Raw genomic sequence first — 24934 nt, 5'->3', positions numbered from 1 at the left:
ATATTCTCTACTTTACAGTAGAGATGATATAATACACAATAATACACTATCCACTTTGCTAACACACAAACACATGAACAGAAACAGGCAGCGCAAATCAGCTCTTGCTGCTACAGCAATGCCACATGGCCCAGGGAAGCCTCCAAGAAAGCAACAGGGTGATACCCAGCACCAGGAGAGAAGTGATGGAAACATTAACTATGCAGACTTAACCACAAAACTATTGCAGATTTCTGTTGAGTTTGGTATGAATACAACAAAAAGCATTTCATCGAGAACACCACTTCCTGGAGGATTAATGACAGCTGGGAGCTGATTAATTCCAGCCATTCATACTTCTCCACAAGTACGCCTCAGAAGTGTTATTTTTATCAAGCAGAAAAAAAGTGCCCAGCATGGAACCTCAATTCTGAAATGCCATAATCCAGACTCAGCTCAGCTAGGATCGAACCAGATAGTCCTGGTTCAAGTTCATCCTGAGGACTCAGCCTCCAATAGTCCAACCAAACTCCACATATTTCAGACCACAAAAGGTCTGTGAGCTCCACCAACCATGTGAGATTTCTCTATTCCTAAAATAGCTCTCAGAAAACAAAAGTCTGCAAGAGGCTGTTGATGCTAGGGATTTCAGTTAAACACTGAAATTACTGTCCTTTCCCCATCCAAACCCGAGCACCTCCTGCTTGCTTCTTGCTCACAATAAACCCAACCTGTTTACTGCTCACAGGAAGCAGACTGGACTGGATGCAGGACTGGAAATAATCAATCTGATTAATTCACCAGCTGCAAAGCCATTAAGAGAGTTGGTATTTCTTTCAAACTTGTTTTATACTAGTAGCTAGTCTCCCACTCCTTCCTCCTGGGTGTTGCAAGGCTGGCCTCTTCCTGTGCTCCTCCTCCTCCTCCTTGGCTCTCTCTGGACTGGCTCAGGTTTTTCCCTCTTCATCTCCTCTCCAACTGCCAGACTTTGTTCTTCCCTTCTACTGTCTGTTTGACTACTTGACCATCCCCATCATCTCTAAATCCTCACTGCCTGGATATATCTCATTTTTTACACAAATTTACTCCATCAAAACAAGGCATCCATAAATACCTCTGGTGACTGATAAAAAGGTTTATCCATTGCTAAAAAGGGAGCTACTTTGCCTACAGGTATCCACCTTATCCACCTGTGGATTTTTGAGCTTTTTGAGGCTAGTATCTGCTACATTTTGACCACGAAAGATCATGTATAAGTGCTACATAGAATTAACATTTGAGATCAATTTTTGACTGTGTGAGTCTTTGGAGAAACCAAGTCAGAAACATTCAATTTTATTTTAAATCACATCTGTGACTAAGTTTCATGTGAAGCAATACTTACAAAAATTGCTTGTCCTTCAAGTTGACCCTGGGAAAAAGCAAATAGGACTTGTTAAGAACTAAAATAATAAAAAGTGATGGCAAAAGCAGAATAAATAATGGGTCAGGGAATTAAACAAGACCAATGCTGCAGCATATAGCAGTCTGTGTGGCTGTTAATCATCTGCACGAGTACTGGGATACAGACTTCCCTCTCCCACTGATTAAGAAGTACTGTTGTTAGGATAAAGATAAAAAACCTAGTGGTGTTTGATCTTTCTTGGCAGTACTAGCAAAAATAGTTTTTAAGAAACAAAAGAGGTGAGAAAGGAATACCGAGATAAAGATAAGAAGGGAGAAAATAATGCATGAATAAAGAAATGTTATATCATGATGGCAATATTGTTTTATTCACTGTGATCCCAGAATCCTGCAGAAGTCAGAACTGACAACCAGAGTGATGGAAACCTGCAGGAAATCTGAGTATCCTCCTCGCTCACACTTCTAGTGAGTAAGTGGGGCAGAAAAAGGGAAGGAGGAAAGAGAAGGGAAAAATGAAATGGAAAAAAAAAAAAAAAAACCAAACAAACCAAAGCAAGAATGCAAAAGAGGTATAAAAGAAAAAAACATAACTTTAAAAACAATGAAGAGAAATGACAAAAATAGTCCTTTCAAGAGCAAAATAAACACCAGCAGCTGGGGGAATCTTCTAGAATATGAACTTGCAGAACTGCAACTAAAGCAGCCATATTTCAGGAGGCCACAGTCTCACACAGAAGCAAAAACACTCTGTGTGTTAACTCACACAGCTGTGTCAGACACTGCAATACACATATGGTGATAGTGCAGCTCTCCCTCATAGACTCATGCAATTCCACCCCTTCCATGTGTGAAAATGCATGCATTTAGGAGTAAAAGTTCTTTTTAGTAGATTTACTGACAAAGGTCAGTACTAGGAAGCTGAGAGCAATTTCCTATAGTTTTACATGATAAAACAGTAAGACAAGAAGGAGAAAAAGTGCATCACTCAAACACAAAAACATTGTGATTTCCTTTTGCTCAATACCCAGAGCAGATCTGGGGCTTGGATCCTCACCATATTTTGCCACCATAGACAAAACTACAAGTGGACAGTTGCAAGTTTCCACTTGCATGTTCTGCTCCAGTGTTCTGATTGCTGATGAAAAGAAATACTCACCATGCTAATCATATCCAGACTCAGGGGAACATCATGGGAGAGCTGTTTAACTGCTTTGTCACCTTCAACTTCTGAGTAAAAGACCTTGGGAAGAAGATATAGTCAAACCAGTTACAGCAATAACTCAGTATTTCAGAATAACTTAAGAATGAGTGGACCACTGCATTGTCACACTGAGGACAGAATTTGAGCCCATGATCCCCTGCCTTTTCAAATGCAGGAAAAGCCGAAGTCCTTTAACATTCCTTACATATTTGCTAGAAGTTGTCAGTGTGACCTAAGGACACCATCACACAGTGTATACACTTCCCTAATGTGAAACACAGTTGTAGGGCTTGTAGCACAGGCCTAAGCTGTTTCATTGTGCATCATTTTTCTGTGGTTAACATGGACATCTGAACAGTTGTGGGACTAGTCTGCACTACACAGGCACCTTACTTCATGTAAGAAAGATGTTGACATTCCATGATTATGACATTATAAAAATTGCTCAATCATAAAATGTCTCTCCATGTCTGTTGCCATGTACTGGAGACTAACAAGACAGACAATCTGCTTTGTTGTGCACATAGACCCAGACATGCCAGAGCATCAAGATACTACAGTGAAGGCATTTTGGGTAGAGCACTATTGATGCTGCTTGTCATTGGTTTTATGATCATGCCACACACCAGCTCAAGGCTTAAAAAAACAAGTGGAGCTCAGATGCTTGATCTGCATGCATGAAGAGTGACCACTGTTTATGACTCAGGCCAGTTACTCCCTGCCCCTCTGTTTTCGCAGAGAAGGGTGGACCCAGCTACACACAGAGCCCACCTGAGGCAGCTCCTGGCCACAGCAAGTGCTTTTTGGAGTTTTAGACTACCATATGCTAGTTCATAGCACTATCATAACAATAAAATTAATTCTGCAACTGGGCTGCACTAGTGTCATTTACAAGACTGTGAGATAAAGGAGCATGTGTACCAGAAATACCTATTGCAGGGATTTTTTTCTCTTAGTGTACATTAATAATAAGGTACTCGGTAGTATTCTACTTTCCACCTTTTTACATAAAACTGAATTTTGGGTATTTTATTCCTGGAAATTTCAAATCTATCCACAGAAAATGCTAATAAGAAAAACTGCTATTCGGTTTTTGTTGTTGTTGAAGGGGAAAGCAACACATTTTAGTCAACATCTCACACCTTTGGTGCTAATTTCCACTGACTCACTTGCATTTTGGGACTGAGTTTCATTGCCATGGAATACCTGTTAAAACAATACCTAACAAAAATGAATGAATGGCACATTAGTGCTCATTGTTTTTCTTCTTGCACACTAAATACAGTAACCAGTTTAGCCTAGCCCTTTTTTTTTGCCCTACAGGCAGAAGGCAACATGGCAGAGGCTTGATGGGGGTCAGAGACTTCCCAATAAAATTGCTGAGTATAGCAGGAAAAACATTCAGCTTCTTTAACAGAAACTGACTTCTGGGGTAGGGGGGAATAAAACAAAAGCCCTTTTGATATTTGGGGCTGCAGGTGGGTTCCCAGGGATTCTAGGCAGTACAGTACCTATCCAGGAAGAGATTCTGTGAAACAGTCCTTCCCTTGTACCTGCTGCAAGTCTGGGAAGTTTTAGAGGCTTAGTTTGAATACATATTCCTGCTAAAGTAATCCTCAGGCTGGAAGTACAAGTCAAAGGATGTGCATGTCTCTCACTTGCACAGTGCAATATCGACCTGCTCTGCTCTACTTTACTGTTTTATCAGAGAGCACTGAGACCCTTGCAGGAAAACCACATCAGAAAAGCAATCTATATCCAATGCAGACCCTTGTAATCCAACCCAAATTCCCATCATACGTTGTTTCTAAAAACGAGCTGCTTGTTTTTTAAGGTTACAGCTCAGTCCGCTCAAGCCCACTGTCCCCTGGCCGTTTTCTGGGCAGTGGCACTGTCTGTGAGGAGAAGGAGCTGTCCTGCTGGTTTCAGTGTGTGCAGCCTGAGACCAGGCAGCAGCACAGAGCATCACTTACCGTGTACCCCGTGATGGTGCTCGCGTGCTGCTTTGGCATCTTCCACTGCACGCTGAACGCTGTGCAGTTCAGTGAATCCAGCAGAATATCCAGAGGAGGCCCCAGCCTATCTGCTAAAAACAAAATGGCATTGTATAAGGAGCCATAGGAAAAACCCTTCTCCTTTAGCTGCCTGGCAGGTATGTCTTTGAAGAATAGGCCTGTGCTGCCCTCACTCCAAACTGTCAAACATAGCCCACTACTCAGATTTGACTTGGGTCCCCCTTTTCCCTCTCCACTTCTGACTTACAAGGTAGCAGTGGAACACCAGGAGAGAGGGTGCAAAGGGGGACATCTCCTCTTCTTAGTGGGCAAGATGTTTCTCAGCTTAGGAGCACCCAGTGCTTCAAGCAATGCCATTGAACAGCTCATAGGCTTTTAAATATATTCCTGAAATGCTGGATACTACCCAGGACCCAAAGACAGGGACATTCACACATTCATACTGCTTGTACAGTACAGCTGTGGCACAGTTTCAGACTACTGGGAACATCTCCCAGGAATGGTCTGGAAGACAGCACCTCTCACACACCACATCTGTAAGTCAGTATGGACATCTTGGGGAAGGAAAGTGTGGAAGAGAGCCAAACCATGCCATGTTCCCTGGGCCCTCACCCATTTTCTTCATTAGCACAGACTTAGTCCCATGGATTCCTGCTTGGTCCAGGGGCCCTGAACACAGCATGTGCTACCTCCTATGCTCACCTTCTGCCCTGCACTCAGCAGTAGCTGGAACCACACACCACCTGCTACCTAAAGGAGTGGCAGGGATGAGCTGCCAGGGCTGGTGTATCAGTGTCACTTAAGAAGCATTTCACATTCAGAAAACAGCTTTCCAGCCTTCACAACACCCGAGGAGGCAGATTAGCATTTCAGCTGCATTAGTAATAAGGAAGAAAGAATACCCCCTGAACATTCACTCTTAACATATTCATAGCATCCTTGTGTTACTTTCTGGAGAAGCTCTATGAGACAAATTTGCTGGAAGGCATAGTTGCCGAAATGACAAATTTTCTATTCTGAATGCACTATGGGCCAATAACATTATTTACTGAAAGTATTTGGTGAATAATTTGGGACAACAAATAAATTTGAACAAAATGCAATCCATTTGTAGACTATCTGCAAACAGAGAGACAACATCTGTTTAATAAGGAGCCAAATAATGAATTATTCACTTAGCCCTAGAAAACACTACTATCTCCAGGTTGCAGATGATGAAAGAGACACAGAGAGCCAAACAGTGACCTCAGTTATACTGGCCTATAAATTGTCACTGTGGAGTAAATACAAAGCCCTGGGCGATGCCAGGGAAAACAAGAGCAAGGAGCCAGAGAGGCCTATAGTTTTTCCTCCCTGTTTGGCTCTCCCTAGAAGTTAGGGAATTCCCCTAACACAACAGGGATATGGCTGGGTGCTTGCTTGGGAACCAGGCATAAGCACCATCAGCCCTAGCACTGTCTTTGCAAGCAGCCTCAGGTGATGGCCAGCATTCACTGCACCACTGCATCCTGCCCTCTCTGAGACAGAGCCGTGCAACAGGCAGGCGCATGGCACTCACACTGCAGGGGACCTGCTGCCTCATGCCCAGACCAGGAGCCAAGAGGAAAAAGAAAGCCAGTGGCAGCTGTGGCCCATGCACAGAGTTATTTCCTGGGGAGGCTAGAGGGCAAGGCAGAGAGGAGTATCTCACACAGCATGGCAGTCCCAGAGTCCTCTGCTGTCACCACTCCTGGCCTGACAGCTCGGTGATGTGCATCTGGGGATTCAGAGTCACTTCTGGTTGTCAGAATTTCTCACAACCTGGCAGAAAGTAAAAAATGTCCATTTCTGGACTGAACTTTCCCTTTGCAGCCATGGCAAAGTGATGGCAGAATCTGACACAAGCACTGTTTATAGCACTGAGCTGCAGGAAATGCCATGGCTTTTGAACAACCATATCAAAGCAGTTTGTCAGCTGACCACAACTGCTGCAGCGCATGTCACTGCTCTACTGACAAGCCATTTTGAGATAAATCTGAGCTTAACGTATTTTCCCTGATTTTACAGAGCATCATGTATTATGCACACTAAACACAGATATTGAAGCTGGTCTAAACATTTACGTCTTTATGTCAAACGTCATGTTTAGACTATTAAAAATAATAAAAAGTTTTCAAGGGTAAAACTCTTGGGGTATTTGTAGTTTCTCCTACAACTGGGGTCAGAAATACCTCTTCTCAAAACTCAGCGTGAAACCTCTGTTATTCTCGTAGCACCAGGCACAAGCAGAGCCTCCTCCCCTCTGCACCTGTGGATTGGGAATCTGCAGACAAGTGAGACATATCCACTACTTGTACATGTTCTGAAGATCTGCCTGAGTGATGATTCCCCTGCCAGTGCCCTCTGCAGTTCGGTCAGTGAATACCTAAGGAGGCATGGAGATTTGCTCTGATCATAAAGAACAAGGAGCCAATTTATATAAACAATAAAATTTAACACGTTTTGTACAAACACAGTTGTTCTCCTTTCTGGCCCATCAGGCACAGAAAGTTCAATTCTGTCCAAAATGCTTTTATGGTAATGGAAGCAAAGACTCCAGTGCCATGCAAAGAAGCCATTAATCAAGGGGGAGCACTCTCACACATATTATGTCTATACATTGTGAAAGTATATCAAACACAAGAACTTAACAAGGATTTAGCCTCATTAGATAAACAATGTTGAGCTGACAATGTTGTGTTTACTTTTCTGCTTACAGCTACTTTCCTTGGTGTTTATACATCTTTGGTTCTGTACTTCTAAAAATATGCAAAAACCACCAAACAGGTAAAAAGGTCACCAAACAAGCTCTCCAAGTAAGCTGAAGAATACATAAGAAGTCTCCCTGAGATGGAGTAAATTTTACCATTTCAAAATGACCATTATTTAAATTTCTGCTTCACAAAAGCAAATCAAATTCAAAATTGTGAAAATGCTTATGCCTTCAATGCAAGTGTCACTTCCATTGTGGCTCTCACTGCTACATACAACAGCCTCTGCCCATATATTAAACACCCATGGGCTACCATCAGGGTGGCCACAGGCTGAATGTGTGCCTCCTGGGAATAGTCCCCAGCCTGGGCCCATCAGTGGTGTTATCCTTTACTGCAGTTTGCTGTGAGGGTGGTTAGGCACTGTCAGAGGTTGCCCAGAGAGTTTGTGAACGCCCCAACCTTGGCAATGCTCATGGCCAGGTTAAATAAGGCCTTGAGCAACCCAGTCTAGTTGGAGGTGTCCCTATGGCAAGGAGATTGGGGTTAGATGGTCTTTAAGGTCCCTTCAATCCTTTAACATTCTACCATTCTATGATTCTGTGTACCAGTGCCTCTTGGTGCTCCTTGCCATCACTGAATCCACCAGTAGCAATGTCACTTCCACGTCTGCCCTGTGATTTTGTGCAGTTACCTTGAGTATACAGTAGAAACATTTCCAGTGAATCCACCCTCTGCTCCCAGGCCAATCATGCTGGCCTTATGCAGGGCTCAGGAGCAGCCACTTCATCCAGATCCTTTCCTCCAGCTACTGCAAAAAAACTGCTTATGCTGGAAGCTCTTCCTTCCTTCCTTCTAGTCCTGGACTGAAACCTAAATCTTACTACAGTGATGAACAGTTGTGAGAAAAAACCTCAACTTCAAACCAAATACATTTCTAATGCTCATAAGCTTCACATTTGAAGCACTTTGGATACATTGGATAAATCTCATCCCTACTAGTATATACTACTACTACTACTACTACTACTACTACTACTACTACTACTACCACTACTACTACTACTATTTTAGAGCAAATTTCAAAACTGATTCAAACTTTAAATTACATTAAAAGTACTAGTGTTTGGAAACAGTTCTAATCTTAAATACTGATGAATGGAATATCTGAAAGGATTTGTGTTAGAAATTTTTCTTTTAGAATTTTAATAATATTTTGAATTTAATCTTTTCTTTTTAGATGTTGTTGCTGTATCAAGGCATACAGGTAGTCACAGGTACTTGCAGATCCTGAAACAACATGCAAATTCACTGATACAATCCACATGCAATAATACAGTAATACATTTAAGGGAAAATAGATGGTTAATTCCATCTTTATGAGTTTGTAGTTTAGAAAATCAAATTCTTTATACTACATTTTCTGTACTACTCTTAACAAGACAGCATAAGCCAATGAAAGGAGATAAGCATTTCACTGTTTTACTCCTAAACCTCTGTGGGTAACAGCCTAAGAGGTAGTGACTGAAGGGCTCCTTATTTTCCAGGTTGATGTGTCTCCCATTTGTGTCCCATGAAACAAGTGAAACTTGTTGATGAAATGCTGGCTGTCACTAATAACATGTCACAATATAAGAAAAGAGGAATTTAAAAAGCTCAAGAAAAACTATTCAAACTAATTCTAAATTGAAGTTTTCAGGAAAAAAAAAAAACCACTTTCCAGAAATACCTCTGAATTTCTTCTGTTTGAAACATTATTTGTGTTCACCAATTCACAAAAAACCTCCCTATGAATTTTATTAAAATAGCATTTAATCATTGTAATGGCTGTTTTCAAGGGAAAAAACAAGAGGTGAAACAAAGTGTAGAACAGTCCATTCACTCTCTCACTGAAATACTGTTGAAATTCTTATTTATTAAAAAATAAACAGTGATAAGGTCTTTTGCTTCCCTTATTTTACAGACTGAAAGTTATGCAAACACCACAGTGGAAGGAAGGCAACATGACAAACTGAAAAGGTCAGGAAATCCTAAATGAAAAAAATATGCCATCCTTAAATTTCTTTGAAGCCTTTTCCAGCTCCCACTGCCCAGCAGCAGTACGTAAGAGAGCAAGAATTTTGCAGCCACAACAACTACAAAGGACAAAGACTCGAAACTGGAAAATCTCAGCCAGCCTGTCCTGGTTCTGCACCTAGAGCAGCAACATCCACACACTGAAAATCTTGATAGTTGTTTCTCTGAATGAATCACCTACCACTGCATCAGATCCTGCAGCACAGATGGCAGGTAACATGGCCCTAGAGATGCACCATGGTTTTTGATTCAAACCACAGTGCACAAATCTTTGGGGAGACTAACCTGACCTTCATTAGTCCTTTTAAAATACTGCAAAAGAAACCACAATGAAAAATATCTCTCAACATTTTAATAAATAACAGGCTTGGACTCATGTGATGTTTTGCTGATGTTTATATAGCATCTGTTATCTGCCCCAGGGACAACTGAGGTGACAGTCACTGGGATTTTTATAGCCCAGCGAAGGGGAATGAAGGATACAAAGCTCAGAACTTAAGCTACAGTGCAACACCACAAATCCCATTAAGAACAAACAGGCACAGTGTCACTGGTGGCTTTGTTGTGGCTTTTCCTGCTGTACCTTGGCCCTGCAGATCACTGAACAGGAAGGCAGCAAGGGGATGTTCTCTCTTACACTCCTTCCTGGAGCCAGGCTCTGCTCCCAGGAAGGCTCCAGCTGCAGCAAAGGGAAGGAGAGAGGAGGTGAGCCCTGCACAGTGCAACAGTGACTTCAGGACTGAAAAGGAAAAGCAGTGGCTACTTTAAAAAAAAAAAAATAAAAAAAAAAAAAACAAAAAAAAAAAAAACAAACTTTTGGAGAGCTATATATAAAAATTTCTGGCTCTGGATGGTTATGCTCTGGACACACTTTTGAAGAATTCCTCGTGCTGAAGGTTATAAAAAGCAGGGGACATCATATCTCTGACCAAAGGTCTAGTTTGTATCTGTCTTGCCCTAGTCAAAATGAGCACATCAGGCAATTACTAGGCAACTCTTACAGGCTTGTGTTTTTAACAATTACTGCTCAGAGGCCAGTTTGATTCACAAAAGTGTATACATTCATACCTTGTACCGCACCTGGATAACTTGGTGAAATATTTCACCTAATGGAAGCATTTTCTACTTCCAGAGGAAATGGAGTATAAGTGCCTGTAAAAAAACCCACCAAGACACTCCACTTACATAAATTCCAGTGCATTTCTGGAAGTCTGAGTCAAAATCTAAAGCTTACTCCTCTAAAACCAGACTTGTGCTTTGCCCATTGAAGGCCCAGTGCTGGGGCATGGCTGTCCTAGCTCCTGATATCTCTGCAGCATCTTGGCCTGGCAGAGGAAATTGGTAACCAGGTTCCTGTTCTTGGAGGAGGGATGGGACAGCACTGAGGCTCTATTTTCCCTTCTCCAGCCTACAAGTTGCTTGAATGCAAAGCTCAACATTTTTCCTGGCTTGGGATTTCCTGTCTGGGCTCCAACCTGCCTTGTCCCTGCAGATGTGCAAAGTGACTGGCAGGCTGCAGCCAGTCCTGCCTGCTGCCAGCGCACTGCCTGCCCTGCCGCAGCCAGCCTTCTCGTCAGCTCCTTCAGCAGTTTTCAAATAACTTTGAAAAAACGTGTCTAAGAGATTTAACTTAAGTGCCAGAAGGTAGCTGACATTAAGCAACAGTACTTGATGTTGTAATGTTGTACACTGTCTGTGTAATAGACTTTTGTAATCAGTGGGACGGGCTGCTTAGGAGCCAGCATTCCAGTAGCATATCCTGGCATCTCGTCCCACCTCTTTTATCTCATGGGTTATGCATCCGAGGTGGTAGGAAGCACAAATACTGGAGGAGCTTCATAAACCACAGCACGCTGAAAAGTAAAAAGATAGTGAAATTGTAAAAATGCCAAATAAATAACTTGAAAATTTATTATCCCATCAATTAATATAACTTATTTTTCAGGTGTTTGCTGTCCAAATCTTATTAACTCAATGGAACACATGGCAAAATTGTTCATGATAGTTGAAAAGTGCTCTCCTTGATGATTGGTTCACTTTATCTACTACACATTTCTTTCTTGCTGAAACCTAGAACAAAACAGCCTTTGTAGAAACATCTTACTTGGTACAAAAAAATAATTAAAGGGGAGCTTCCTGAGTAGTGGTCAGATAGAAAAAAATTACAATCAGACAATCACACGTGCATTACGTACACACATGCAAAAAGATTAAAGTGTAAAGAGGACAAAGCTGACCACATGACAGGCAACACATGTGCAGGGGTAGGACGTGACATGCAGCATTTGGGTTCCCACAATCCTTCCAAGTCCTGAGTGACTGTTCTGAAGCTCATTATTTATGGACACAAATGATCTGGTCCTGCCCCAGAAAGTATCACAAAAATCAGCATGTGGGTTTATTATCCCTGAGGTTCTGGCACAGGCCTCACAGAGGTACACAAGACAAATTGTAGCAACCTCCCACCAAACACTTTATACTGATCACAAAGCCAGAAAACACTAATTTCTCTGTAGAAAGCAGAGTAGTTGTTCCAGTTGGTGTTTTCAGTCTATGACAAGGTGGAGGAGAGCTCAAAGGAAGCTAAATCTGCAAGAAGAAACAGATGTTTTCAGGAGATCCTTGTGACACTCTGCAAAATCACAGAGGGAGTGAGGCTGGAAGGCACATTTGGAGATCACTAGTCCAAACCCCTGCTCAGAGCAGGCTCGGCTGCAACAGGTTGCCCAAGACTTTGCATAAAGGGGTTTGAGTATCTCCAAGGACAGAGACTCCACAACCTCTTAGGCTGAATTCTCAGTCACCCTCACAGTAAAAAAGTATTTGCTCACTTTAAAGGGAATATCCTGCTTTCCCTTTGGGTCCATTCCCTCCAGCCCCATCACAGGGCACCACTGAGAAAAGCCTAACTCCATGTTCATTACTCCCTCATACACTTGTATGATTCCTACAAATATTTTACTTCTGAAGAAAATCTGGCATCTTCTCAAGGAGCAGGAAATTCTTCCTCAACTCAGTTCCTCCATAAGAAATTTCAATACCTTCTGCAGTCAGCAAGTCTCTCCAGTCACCAGCACTATCAGTAAAACCAGAGGAAATTCTTTGTCTGTACTAAGTGACTGAAATAACTGTGGTTTTTAAACCTGAATCTCTGCACTGATTTAGTGTGGGACATGGCCTGTGCATTCAAAGAACCAGTAACAAGTAGCAGGATGTGAGAGCTGAGACTGACAGGGAAGGACAAAACCCTCTTTGGTGCAAAAGACAATAAGACATGGAAATATATCCCAGCATAAAGAACAAATACATAGGGCAGAAAATAGCACATGACCCAGGCACAGCTATGATGTCCACACAGCTAGTATCTAACGCTCCCTAATCCTCTCAAAGCATTCCCTGCTCAGTGTCTCTTGCAGCCTATAGAGTCCAACCCTTTGTCCCAAGCCTCTACCAGGGCTAACTCATGCAAACCATGCACCCTTTACTTGGCATCAGCTGGTCCAAACAGCTCGCTTTTTTTCCCCTTTAAAGCCATTTTAGGTGCTGTCTTTTTCTTTGTCCGGAAGTCCCAAAAGAATTGTTTATATTCTGCAGGGTTCTTCTTCCATCCTATGACCCTATGGCTCTGCAGGGGTAAATGGCTGGAAGCCCTCATCTCACCCTACTGAGTGAGTCCTTTGGCACACACATGGACAGAGAAACAGTTCTTTACTGCAAAGTTCAACTCTGCCATTGTGACTGACCAATTAAGATGGGAACATTAGCAACCTGCACACCACAGGTTCATGTGGGAATGAGAACATCATGAAATGGGAACAGGAACTAAAAATGCCAGCAGGACATCCATCTCCACGCATGGCTGCATATCAACTGCAATGCCAACATCTCTGTAAGCAATCATCTTCATAAAATGCCTGTTTATTTTTGGAAACATGTTACCTTCTCCTGTAATTGTCTAGAAAGCAGAATATGAAAGAGACCTCACATTTCAGTTCCAAGGAACAGATTTTGGCTTCTGCAATCTCTAATTAAACCACAAAAACTTTGGTTCTAGACATGTACTTTCCATCATCTACAGTTTGATGGGTTTTGTTCATAGTTTTGCTCCTTTTTTCCTAAAATTATATTCTAGTTGAAATGTTTCATGCATAAAAGCAATTAAACTTGAGTGAAATACTGTATAATTTTTGCCCTTAGGATTTTTTGTCAAAATATTTTTGAGCACAGGAACACAAAGCCAGTCTTGATTTAAAACATTGTATTAAATGGTGCAACAATACCTCTGGCACAGCAGAAAGATCAGAATGATTTCTGTATTTGAAAGAAGTATGATCAACATTCACGGGATGTTCATTTCCCATCATTTTAGAAAGACAATTTTGCAAGTTCCAAATGTACATAAGTATTGATATATACCATCATTTTCATAGATGCCAGCGATTTTAACCTACCTTTAAAATTGAGAGAGGTGTTACAAGTAATCTGTCTTCCAGCTTCAGAGATCTTTTTGTGTAAACAACACTGGACTAACTATCCTCTGAGGATGTGGGGAAACTCAGAACCACTCAGTGTCTTCTTCTCAGAAGAACTGTTCTTGACACGACTGCTAGCTGCACTGTTATACAAAATGTGTTTATTAGCTGTAAGGTTAACATATATAAGGGGAAAGACCCCACTGCCTGGGGGTATATACAGTCAGAAAGCCATGTGGTTTAGCACCTCCATATGGTTTATATTTCCTAGCTTAAAAAAATTATCCAGGATAACTTTGGTGATGCTTGAGTGAGACATCTTTTTAAGAAAAGAAAGCCAATGCATTTTGGCTATCCACCTACAGGGATCCAACCCAAGAGAAAAAAGGGTTCCTCCCATGACCACATAGCTGTCCTCTCCCTTTTGAGCAAATGACTCCCTTTATCAATATTGTGTGGATTCGTTTTTTCATTAGAGGCCAATATCCTGAGGGACTTCTCTCAACATTAGTCTTTACTCCTGGGTGTAGCTACCCTATGTTCAGTGGAAGAACTGGCATGAACTTGGTGTATTTCACACTATACACCTCTCACCTGCAGAGTTTTATGGATCATCACACAGTATATCATTATCTAGGTTTGAGTTAGGCACCTGGCTGTGCGAAAGCTTTCCCCCTAAGCCTTCAATTTTCAGTGGCTTATGCCCTCCTGAAGCAGTTACTTTCAAAGATGAATTCTGACGTGCTTGTTCTCAGCTCGGTGACTCTGAGAAGTCTGAAAAAGTAATGTTGATATTTGGCTGTGGTTTGGATGGTCACATTGTATGAAATAACTGATCTGGTTGTCTGTCATGTGTAAGCATCTTCACTAAAAGTAAAAAATAAAAGAAAATAAAATCTTGCCTAGCCTTATCCAAAAGTATTTCCTTTCAGCTGGAATTAGTCATGAAGAAAAGGTCTGGGGATTTGTTTGGTTTGTGGGAATTGTTTTTAGATAGATCATTTGTTTGCACAAAAAACAATTAAGAAATTTCATTCAAGATCACACATCTAACATAATCTCCCGTGTCCCTGTGATTTAGGAAGTCTTTTGTTATGCCACCATCACACTGATAGATATGACACTCAACTGTACACTCAATAATGAAATAATAAACTCTGCAAAGACCTATTCATGGTTGCTTGCTTAGATTACAGGTATCTTTCATATCCTTTAATGACTTTTTAATATGAAACCTTTCTATAAGCATTTCGGAGTTTCATTTTCTTGTGATGGAAAAGTTGTGAAAAGGTCCTATCAACCCTGTATGGAGGACATGAAGCAATGATAGTCACCTTTTTAAAACTAATTTTTTTTTTCAATTTAAAAAAGAGCAAAAAAAGAGCATAAACACATATTGAAAGAGCATAAATAGAAACATGCAAAAATTTGAGTCCCAATTTAAGCATGACCTGAGGAGTTACAAACTTCCAAGTATTCTCTCAGCTAATGAGTGAGTTTTAAGGGGCACTGAAGAGAACTCATGCACTTAAATTTTCCAGTTTAAGAAAACAAGGTACTATTCTGTTCCTCAGGATGTCTTTTGGGTGACTGACATTCAGAATCCCTGCCACTAAGTTTAAGGTGAGTATGACTGTTGGATGTGTTCGCATCTAATAAGCTGCAAACAGTACACAGTGCTGTGTCCTGTCTAGTCCAATGTCACTGAGAGAAAAAGAGGGTTTTTTTCTGCAAGACACACCAGAAGACACCATGAAAATCACCCACATATTATCACTCAGTTAAAGCCTGGAAGCATTGACTAAAATTGGGGTACTGCTATGATGAGCACCCTATAGCAATAATTTCACTGTCTAAAGTGGCATGGCTGGAAAAGGATAAAAGTATAAAACCACTCAATTCCCATTTTTAAAAATAAAAATCTGGCCTGTGAAGGACTGCCAAGCCATCAAAGACAGTCTGTGACAGTCTCAAGGCAGAAAGATTTCCCAAGGATCACTCTAGTACCCTAACTCCAAAACAACCCCTCCTCTCCAAAGCATCACTGTGAATCCCAGTATCTGGTATAGAATGTCTTGGCTAATTTTACCTTTCAGAACACTGATAGAAGTCTGAATAGTCATTTCAGACATTGGCATTGGCAAAATAGTGCCAATGAAAAACATTTACTGAAAGTTTCCTTGTAGAGAAGATTGCAATTTCATGGTGGAAAGGGCACAAGATATTTTGCTACAAGTGAGACTAACTAAAGTCAGAAAACATACTTCAAAATGAGTAACAGTGACCCACAGAGTCACATGTTCAAGTGGACCAATTCACCACATTCCTATTGCTGCCCTGGAAGTATTATCAGAATGCTCCCATCTGTATGATGTGGTGATGTGATTGATCAGTTTTTAGAATTTACCAGACCATGGACCCCAGAGGTACAAGAGGAAGTTCAATCAAAATGCAAATGTCATACAATGCTGTGATGCAACTTACACCTGAAGGTGACAAAAACAACAAATACATATATAATGAATGCTTGATTTTATTGGTGTTGAATAAATCAGGCATTTTTGAAACTGTAAGAGGATGATACTAATCTTCCCTCAAATAAATTATTCACATCTTCTTTATTAGTTCTTGTATAGAACTGTATTAGTTCTCACAGATATTAGTTCTTGTATAGAACTGTATTAGTTCTCACAGATATGCACTGTCTCTGACAGCTCTACATCCCTCACATTAGAAATCATTCAGTTTCCAAGTCATTCCTCTTCTCAGACACTTCACATCTAGCAACAAATCAACCTTACCCTTGCATGATTTACGTGTGGGATTTATTATGACAGTGAATAAGAATTCATCCTATTGTTGTTCCAAAAAACTGTAATATTTAAAAACTCAAGTAAGAACCTTCTTTGCATTTTTCCTATCTGTAGACCTGATTGCAAGGCAGTTTGACCTATTTTGATACATAAATATGGCTAGACCTTCAAGAGTGTTCTTTATGTAGCAGCTCTTACTATAGTTAGATTTTCTAAATAATTCAAGTATCCCAGTGCCAAATCCTGACAAAAAAAAAGTCATTTACTGTAGTGCTGACCAAGGATCTGTACTATTTTGAAATTCTGGCCCTGGTATTGAGTGCTACTCTCTTGTAAAGTCTTCAGACTTTAACTGGTCTGATTCCTCCAGCATTTGCACAGAAGGCTGGTGATATCTACTGCTATGGACATCTGGGAAAGAGATACAAACCAAAGTCTTTATTTATATTAGCTGGAAAGCATAATATATTTATAAAAGGAGAAACATTCCTGAGCATCAGATATGATTATTTTTATTCTCCATGCAGACCAACTTACCCATTTTATTATTCTACAGGGCGTTGGAATTTTACACTCTTTTACTAAAGAAGCATGAATGTAATACAGTGCAACAACTTTATGCCATGAACATCCACAGGACCGGTCAGCTCTTTCCCCTAAAATTCTCTAAAATAACACAACCATTAAAATTAAATACTGTGTTTATATTAGTAGCAGAGTAACACACACTGGGAGGTAGCTTCAGACTCTTAATTCTTCAACCAGCTGAAACTTGAAACAGAGATGGCAAAAACCTGTGCTTTTGCAGAAGGCAAAAGCAAGAAAACAATGTGAAAGCAGCAGTTTGAGTGCCAGCTTCTGGGAGAACAAGATATAGAGAATCCCAGGCTAATCTGTTCCCAGCTATACTATTCACCACATGGTGTCTAAGGATTTGTTTTAAGCCCTTCCCAAAGCGTCTGTCATCCCGTTTTCTTGTCTCCAGAAAATGTATTATGTAACTGTAAAAAATGTTCAAATTATTTTAGCAGTCATCAGAATGTCTTGTATTTGAGTACAACAGCCTATTTCCCTGAAGATTAATTTAAGAAGTTGCATTTGTGGCCATTTTACTACATATTTTTAACTTCACAAACAGATTGTTCACTTTGCTGCTTTCTTGGGATTACAGAACTGATCTTTGTAAGCTAAACCCTGAACTGAAACTTGGGAAAAATGGCGATCCATTTTACTATCTTTTTTCCTTTGATCCACAGGACCTATCCAGCTTCTGTTATTGAAGATCAACTGGTTTTATGACTTCTCTCTTGATATAACCTCTTGCTTTCACCTCAGTTAAAATTCCTGTACAAGTCTCATTTCTATCACTATTACAAGGGCAAAATGAAAGGAAAAAAAAATCCTGAAGAACTTTTTACTATCTTATCTCTTCTCTACTCACTGAATGTGTAATTTTGGATGTGTGAGTAAATGATAGTTCTTTTCCACTCTTAACCACCCAGCATGATATGCTGCAAAACAAGGCAGAGATGTTCCAGCTACTTTAAACCTGTTCTGAGTGTTTTGAGAGCAACATTTCACAGTAAGGACCCAGTCATGGGATGCTTGGGAACCCTCAATTCCAACAGTCCCCACAAAATGCAGATGGGATTTAAATCATATACATATATATATATATATATATATATATATATATATATATACTGCACACAATCTCTGTGGGGGATCTCCCTCTTCAAATCTTGCTACAAGTGGATTTTCAAATGTTTGCACAGATTTTGAAAAAATTTTGTCCAATAAAACTCATTACTTCTTCAGCAAAAGAAGCAAGAAAGGAATGACTGAATCAATCAGAGAATCTGAAGCATCTTATAAAAATTAACATAAAAAGTGTGCTAACAAAAGTAAGGTAAACACAATACAAACATATTCATTTCCTTCACAACACTACAGTTAAATTTCCAGGCTTTAAGGTGTTTTAATTTAATCCACAGAAATACATTTTCCCCAGGTCTGCCATTCTCCTGTGACTAGGGGAAACAAGTACAACAGTATGTTACAGTCAAAGAATATTTTAAAATATTTACACATTTGTCTCCCCAACTTCACATATCCAGTATTTTTTAATGCAAGCTACTAATCATCTCATTCACAATGACTGTCTGCCTAATTTCCTCAAGTACTTAATGGTGGCTATTATGACAACCAAGGATCATGGGACTAGATCCCTGAGACAAGGTCAGACCAGTAAAATTAGCCATCTGTCCAGTAAGGCTTTTAAGCTTAGGCTGTATTTAAGTATTAAGTTTCCAACTGTACAGGCATTTGTTTTCTTCTCATATGAGCAAGAAAAGGCACAATAGTGATTCTAAAAAACAGCAATAAAAATCTTTCAGTACTTTGGGATAGATACAAAAAGGATCTAAATCTACAAACACTTTGTGAGATGAGGCAGAACTTACTAAACTTTCTGTATTTTCAGCTGAACTGATCTCAGTGAACTCAGTGATAAGAGTCGGTGCTGGTCACAAAGACTTCAGGACAGTCCCAGTGTTTGAGACAGTCCCAGGCATAGTTTTCTTCTCTTAACACAACAATTTGTAAAGTATACAGAATGTCAAACTTCACTATGCACGATGTCTCATCTCATTGTTTACATTTTACCTCACTGTTTCATATGCTGCAGACTGTAAAAGGGTTTTAACAGACTCGGGGTTTTAACTTTCAACCTCTAAGGACTCTGCAGGACTTCCTTGATCAGCGCGCAAACGTCCCGCCGACAGCCGTGGGAATTCTCCCACAGAACAGGAGCACGACCAGGAGGCACACCACATCATGCTTGGCACACGATAGATACATTTTTGAGACTAAATAATTGCTTCTCTAGTAATTTTTCCTTCGCATTTACTACTTTGTGTCTTAGGCTATTCGCTGCCACACATACAAATGTCACAGCCACGGAACAGCCTTCCTGACAGGTTACCCCTGACTGGCTTAGAGGTTCACCTGACTTCTAACTCCGCTCACGCCACACCGCAGGTTTCGGCATCCAGGGAAAACCAGCTAAATTTTTTTCCGATTTTTTCCGCAGTAGCTGCAGCCTGGTCCTGGTTTGTAAACCGAGTGCGCCCACCGGCACTGGGTGTAAAATGTCGGAAGGGTCATACACCGATCCCACAACTTCACGGGTCCCTGCTATTGCCTGGGCATCCTCTCTTCCCCGTGAGAGGGCGGCAGGGGCTCGCAGGGAAAGGGCGAGGAGAGGCGGACGCCTCGCCGGGCACCCGGAGCTCCCGGACGAGCTCCCTGACGGGGAGCGCGGCGGCCCGACCTCCGGCACTGCCCCGCTGCCCACCCGGGGGCTGCCGCCCGGCCCCGCTGCCGCCTGTGTCCGACCCGGGGCAGCCCCAGTATCAAAGGGACGCGGAACTTCGCCGGTGCAAGCGTGCGCGGAGCGGGCACCCCTCGTCTGGCGCTGCCGCCCGTCCTACCTTGCCGGCGGGGAATGTTCCTGCGCGGCGTGGCCGCACATCCGATGCACGAAGCCAGGAGCAGCACCAAGGCGAGGCAGCGGCGGTGACAGCCGCCCGGCACCTCCATGTGCGCCGAGTCCCCCCGCCCGAGCGGGGAGCTGGGGCCGCTGGCCGCGGGCGAGGGGAGCCGGCGCCGCCGCGCGTCCCCTCCGGGCGGCAGCCGGGTGCGGAGCCGAGCCGGGGCGGCAAGGAGCGGACAGCGGCGCTGGGACGCGCGCCGGGCAGGGACGGGGAGGGACGGAGGGAAGCGGGGAGGAGGCTGGGTCCGGCCCTTTGATGGGATTACGGCCGCCCGGCGCGGGGCACGGCTCGGCACCTCCCCCGCGGGGCGCCGCCGCCCCGGCTCGTCCGAGCCAGCGCCGCTGGAGGGGCTGCGGCGTCCCCTGCCGGGAAAACCCCGTGCCCCTAGGTACCATGGGGCAGTGTGGCGCCCCTTCCTCAGCGGGGACCCCTGCCCTCCCCCACCCCGACCCCCGTTCCGCCCTGAGGGACTCCAACTCCAGTGCTGCCCTCCCCAGGGAGCATCGGCATTTGACACGGGTTTCTTCCTTTTTTTCCCCCGAAGGTACGGACATGAAATGTTAGCCAACTGCTGGGGCGAAGGCGAAGCTAGGAAGAGGATTTGGTGAGGAAATTGTTGCTGAATTAAGAGGATAAATTAAGTTTAATCCTCCCCCCCCCCCCCCCCCCAGATGGAGGCTGAGACCTATCCAGCCACTCAGACTAATATAGAAACCCTGTGGAGATTAGAGGGGATGGAGAAGGCAGGGGGAGGAAGGCAAAGGGAAGTGCTGAAGTTTGACCATACCAGAAAAAAACTGAGATAATCAAGACATCCAAAGCATCTCTTCAGACCAATGAGACATTGGTGGGATGAAGGACAAAATACACTTGGTTCAGTATCCCATCTTTGAAATTTAAAAGACAGAAGTGCAGAAACTTTGTATTAGCAGACATGAGATTATCTGTCCTCTGCTCCAGGTCTCATCCTAATCTTGGTTACTTAGAGATCAGTATAAACCCTGAAACATCAGAGTTGTTATGTCTTGAGGGTTTGTGTGTGCTTTGGTTTGGAAATTTGCTTCATTTGTTTATTTTGCTGTTTGCTTTGATAACTTTCAGTGTGTTTGATGTCCATATAAATTATGTATGTTTATACAGTCGCTTTGTGAATCTGTAAAACTGATACTCTGTTCAATGAGTTCCATGCTGTAAGTTTATGACATGTGGAGAAAAACCAGGAAGAGATCAGAAGAAAAACTATCTCTCTGTGGGAGCAATGCTGATATAGGAAAATAAGGAAATCTGTACTTCTTTAGGGTATGAGAGGAGACAAGGAAATGGTGATGAAGTCCTTTTGGACAGAAGATCAGAGGAAGGGAGTTTGATCCTCTGTCCTGTAAAAGTACTGCAAGTATTTCATGAAGAAGTTGGAGGCAGTTATCAAAGCCTTTACAGGAGACAGTGGAGAGGACAGCCCTTGCCTACCTCAGGAAAGGAGAGGAGACAGAAACTGGTCCCCTTAGAAAGGGCAGCATCCAAGTTCCAGACTGATCACTGCCAGGAGAATATGCTCAAGACTACAGGAATTAAAGATGATGAGTAGTTTTGTTAGCGTGATTGGGATGCCAGCGGTATGTCTGTCTCACACTCTTATCAGGCTGCCTTTGCAGAGGCAGAGGAATTGCAGTACACGTGGGAGAGCTGCAGGACTCATGGCAGGAATTCCTGGCAGGGTCAGTAATTGCAGTGTGCTAAGAAACTGTAGTTGACAGGGCAGAGGATGAACTCTGGACTCCATATTTGCCCAAAAGGCGCATGAACTGCTCACTCATTGACAAAAATGGCAAGCAGATCACAGCCAAGGGTGGAGAAAAGCACAGCCTGTCCTTTATATACACTCCAAGTAATTGTGGTTTGTACAGTGTGCTGTCATCAAATCCATTACAATTTCTGCTTTTCTTCTTGATCTCCTTCTCCCTTCCTTCACTCCCCCACTGCCTTCTTCTGACTTTCTTTTCTGGCAGTACTCATAATAACCACTGTAGTTTGTCTTCTCACATATGCCTATCTACCCAAAGTACTCTGTGACTGAGTTGTAGTTGGACATATTGAGGCCAAAATGATTGGAACACCGAAGTTGATACTGCTGAGTTTCAGGCAGTTGTAAGATCCAGACAAATTTTGTAATTTTAATTACAGTTATAGGAGATTATCTCTGCAGCCATGCAAGTTGGCAATTTGCCTTCTGCTGTGATGGAGCAGGATACTCAGTTCTGGATGTATGGAGTGGTGCTCTTCCTGAAAATCCTACCAACAAATGTAATCCACCACAAGCCTGGTGAATTCCCTCTAAATAACAACATGACTTCCAGTGGCTTTCTCACTGGTAAGATTTTTACACTCTCCTCATTGGCATAGTCCCTGTTGTCTTCTAGTAGCATACTGATTAAAATTAATAAAACTTGGCACATATTTGTTAATGCAACCCCTGTCAGAGGGAGAAGCATTTTAGGGGAGTATGTAGAATTAAAGCTTGTTTAAAAGATAAATGTATGCCTTGCTGTTCATTGATCTTGGAGATGGCAAGATGAGTGAAGATGAACATTTGACAGTGATGATTTTTGGGAGATTAGACTGTTGCTGGGTTTTGTGCCTGTTTCAGACCATCTTGTGAGATACATCATCATCTTACATCCTCCTTTATCATGGAGGAGTCTGTTGTACCAGAAAAGCACAGTTACTAATTGTACCTCTTGTCAGCATATTCATTCAGCTGCTTCTCACCTGAAACTTGTTCTGTCTGGATTTGGCTTTAATCAGTGGTCGGCAATTTGATTCAGCCTCAGAGCCACCTCTATACCAGTGATGAGACTTTTGTTTCGTTCCAGAGAATATGTAAAATATCCTTCAGGTGCTTGGTTCTCCAGTGGTTGTAAATACTTGTTGAAAAGGACTGAGGAGCAGTCTTTCAAAAGTCCATAAACCCAGGAGTCTAGTGGTGGTGGAGGCAGTTTTCCACCATTATCTCCTCCACTAGGAAAGATGCTAACTAAGCTAGCAGATGAATTTGGATATACTAGCCCTGTGTTCAGCTTGAATATTCCATTCTTTCTCTTGCTTTGTAGCTCTGGGAAGGAATCAGACTCCAGTCCACAATGTTTCTTACTCAGTGAAAAAAAGGGATACAATACAGAGAATTTTCCCCTCACCTCATTTCCTTAAGAGGCAATGCATGTGTATCTAGCAATAGGGATGCAAGGAATGATGTCCTGGTAAGGCAGGAGAGAGTGCGTCTTATACTTCTATGTCCTCAGACCCTTCTAAAAACTCTACATCCAAAAGGATCAACTTGATTCATCTTGCAGCTACATTAGCCTACCCACATATCCGCATGTGATTTCCAAGCGCCCGAATCAAGATCCACCCCTTTTCCTTGAAAAGATAAAAATAGATATAAATGCAAAGCACCAAATTTTCAAGCATGACCATAACCTCCCTTTCAGGTTTTGGAGGTCCAGTGTAACAGGACTTCCTTTTTTTGGTAAATTTCGAAGTTGACGCATCAAGACTCTCTAAGGAACAAAATGTGTTCAGTAGGCATCTAGACCATTGCTCATTCATAGTTAAAAATAGATCCCTACACTTATTTTCAACACCTGATTTATTTTACAATAAATCACTGTGGAAGGACCTAAAACAGGATGTTTACCCCAAAACTATTTGGTAGAAGCAAGGATAGATACCTTTGTTAGTGGGCAGTTAAGTGAGCAGATGGAGAGACTGGGTAGCAGAAGAACCTGGCCAGTGAGGTTACCAGGCTTTTCCACTGTAATTCATAAGAGTCTCGTCTTTGCCTTGGAGTTTGTCTCCACTTGAAAGAGGAGTGTAAATTTATAACTTTTTTCAGAGTTGCTCAACATGTGGATACATTTAGTCCAGAAAAGGATTAAAAGAAAAACAGTGATAAAGTCTTTTGAGGTAGAAGTGTACAAATGGGGGCATCTCATGTTGAAATGGGATATACCTTTATAATTCTTTTTATGATGAGTGTATGGGGTCAGACTAAGACATTTGGAATCTGGACATTTTCATAATTATGAAGAATGGATTATTTTCTCATTAATTAAAGCTTTAAAAATTCTGTTGTTCTCCCTCTTTTTTTAATAATCAGCATTTTTTAAAAGACAAATTCCAAATATGTAGCATTGTGTCAATTTGTTCATGATCCACTATAGATTTTTTTGTCAGGAGTTTTTCATAGGTACTTCTTGAAGGAAGAGCATACACTTTTGACCTATTAAGGTCCCTTTAGTATGCCAAGATCATTATTTTACCATCCTGGTATTTATTCCAATGAGACACTGATTAAGACTTATACCAATCTGTATATGTGCTAAATAGAATTATATAGAAGAAGAGATCTTTTTATTGACTTTAGTAACTTCATACATTTATGGAAAATAGAAGGACTATTTTCCATGTTTCAGCCATATTTTACTGTTTCAGCCATTGTACATCTGAAGAGGAAGTTCAGGCTGCCCAACAAACTCAAAGGGCAAGGGTCATGGAAACTAGTTTTCCTGCAGAGTTGGTAGGGCTTCTTCCTCAGGATATTGTTAGGAAACTAATAAAGGTCTATGTAAATTTAAACTACCTTGAAACAGTGAAGGGATGAGTTTATCCTGTTAGGTTCCCAGCTTCTGACACCA

General features: G+C 41.8%; 1 protein-coding gene across 2 annotated transcripts in view; it reads right to left on the bottom strand.

Moving 5' to 3' along the window:
* EGFLAM (EGF like, fibronectin type III and laminin G domains) overlaps positions 1-20346 on the bottom strand; it is a 75453-nt gene extending 55107 nt beyond the window's left edge. The window contains exons 1-4 of one of the 2 annotated variants that reach the window (XM_068177320.1): positions 20181-20346; positions 4558-4670; positions 2540-2623; positions 1364-1390 (exon numbers count right to left, since the gene is read on the bottom strand). In XM_068177320.1, coding sequence (XP_068033421.1) covers positions 1364-1390; positions 2540-2623; positions 4558-4670; positions 20181-20289 — 333 coding nt within the window. In that variant the 5' untranslated portion in view covers positions 20290-20346. The remainder of the gene's footprint in view (positions 1-1363; positions 1391-2539; positions 2624-4557; positions 4671-20180) is intronic. The other variant, XM_068177321.1, reaches the window with a different exon arrangement.
* Positions 20347-24934: the final 4588 nt, after the last annotated feature.

This window comes from Anomalospiza imberbis, chromosome Z, assembly GCF_031753505.1.
Source record: "Anomalospiza imberbis isolate Cuckoo-Finch-1a 21T00152 chromosome Z, ASM3175350v1, whole genome shotgun sequence".
In the NCBI taxonomy this organism is placed as follows: Eukaryota; Metazoa; Chordata; class Aves; order Passeriformes; family Viduidae; genus Anomalospiza; species Anomalospiza imberbis.
This window is presented reverse-complemented; position numbering and strand designations above follow the sequence as displayed.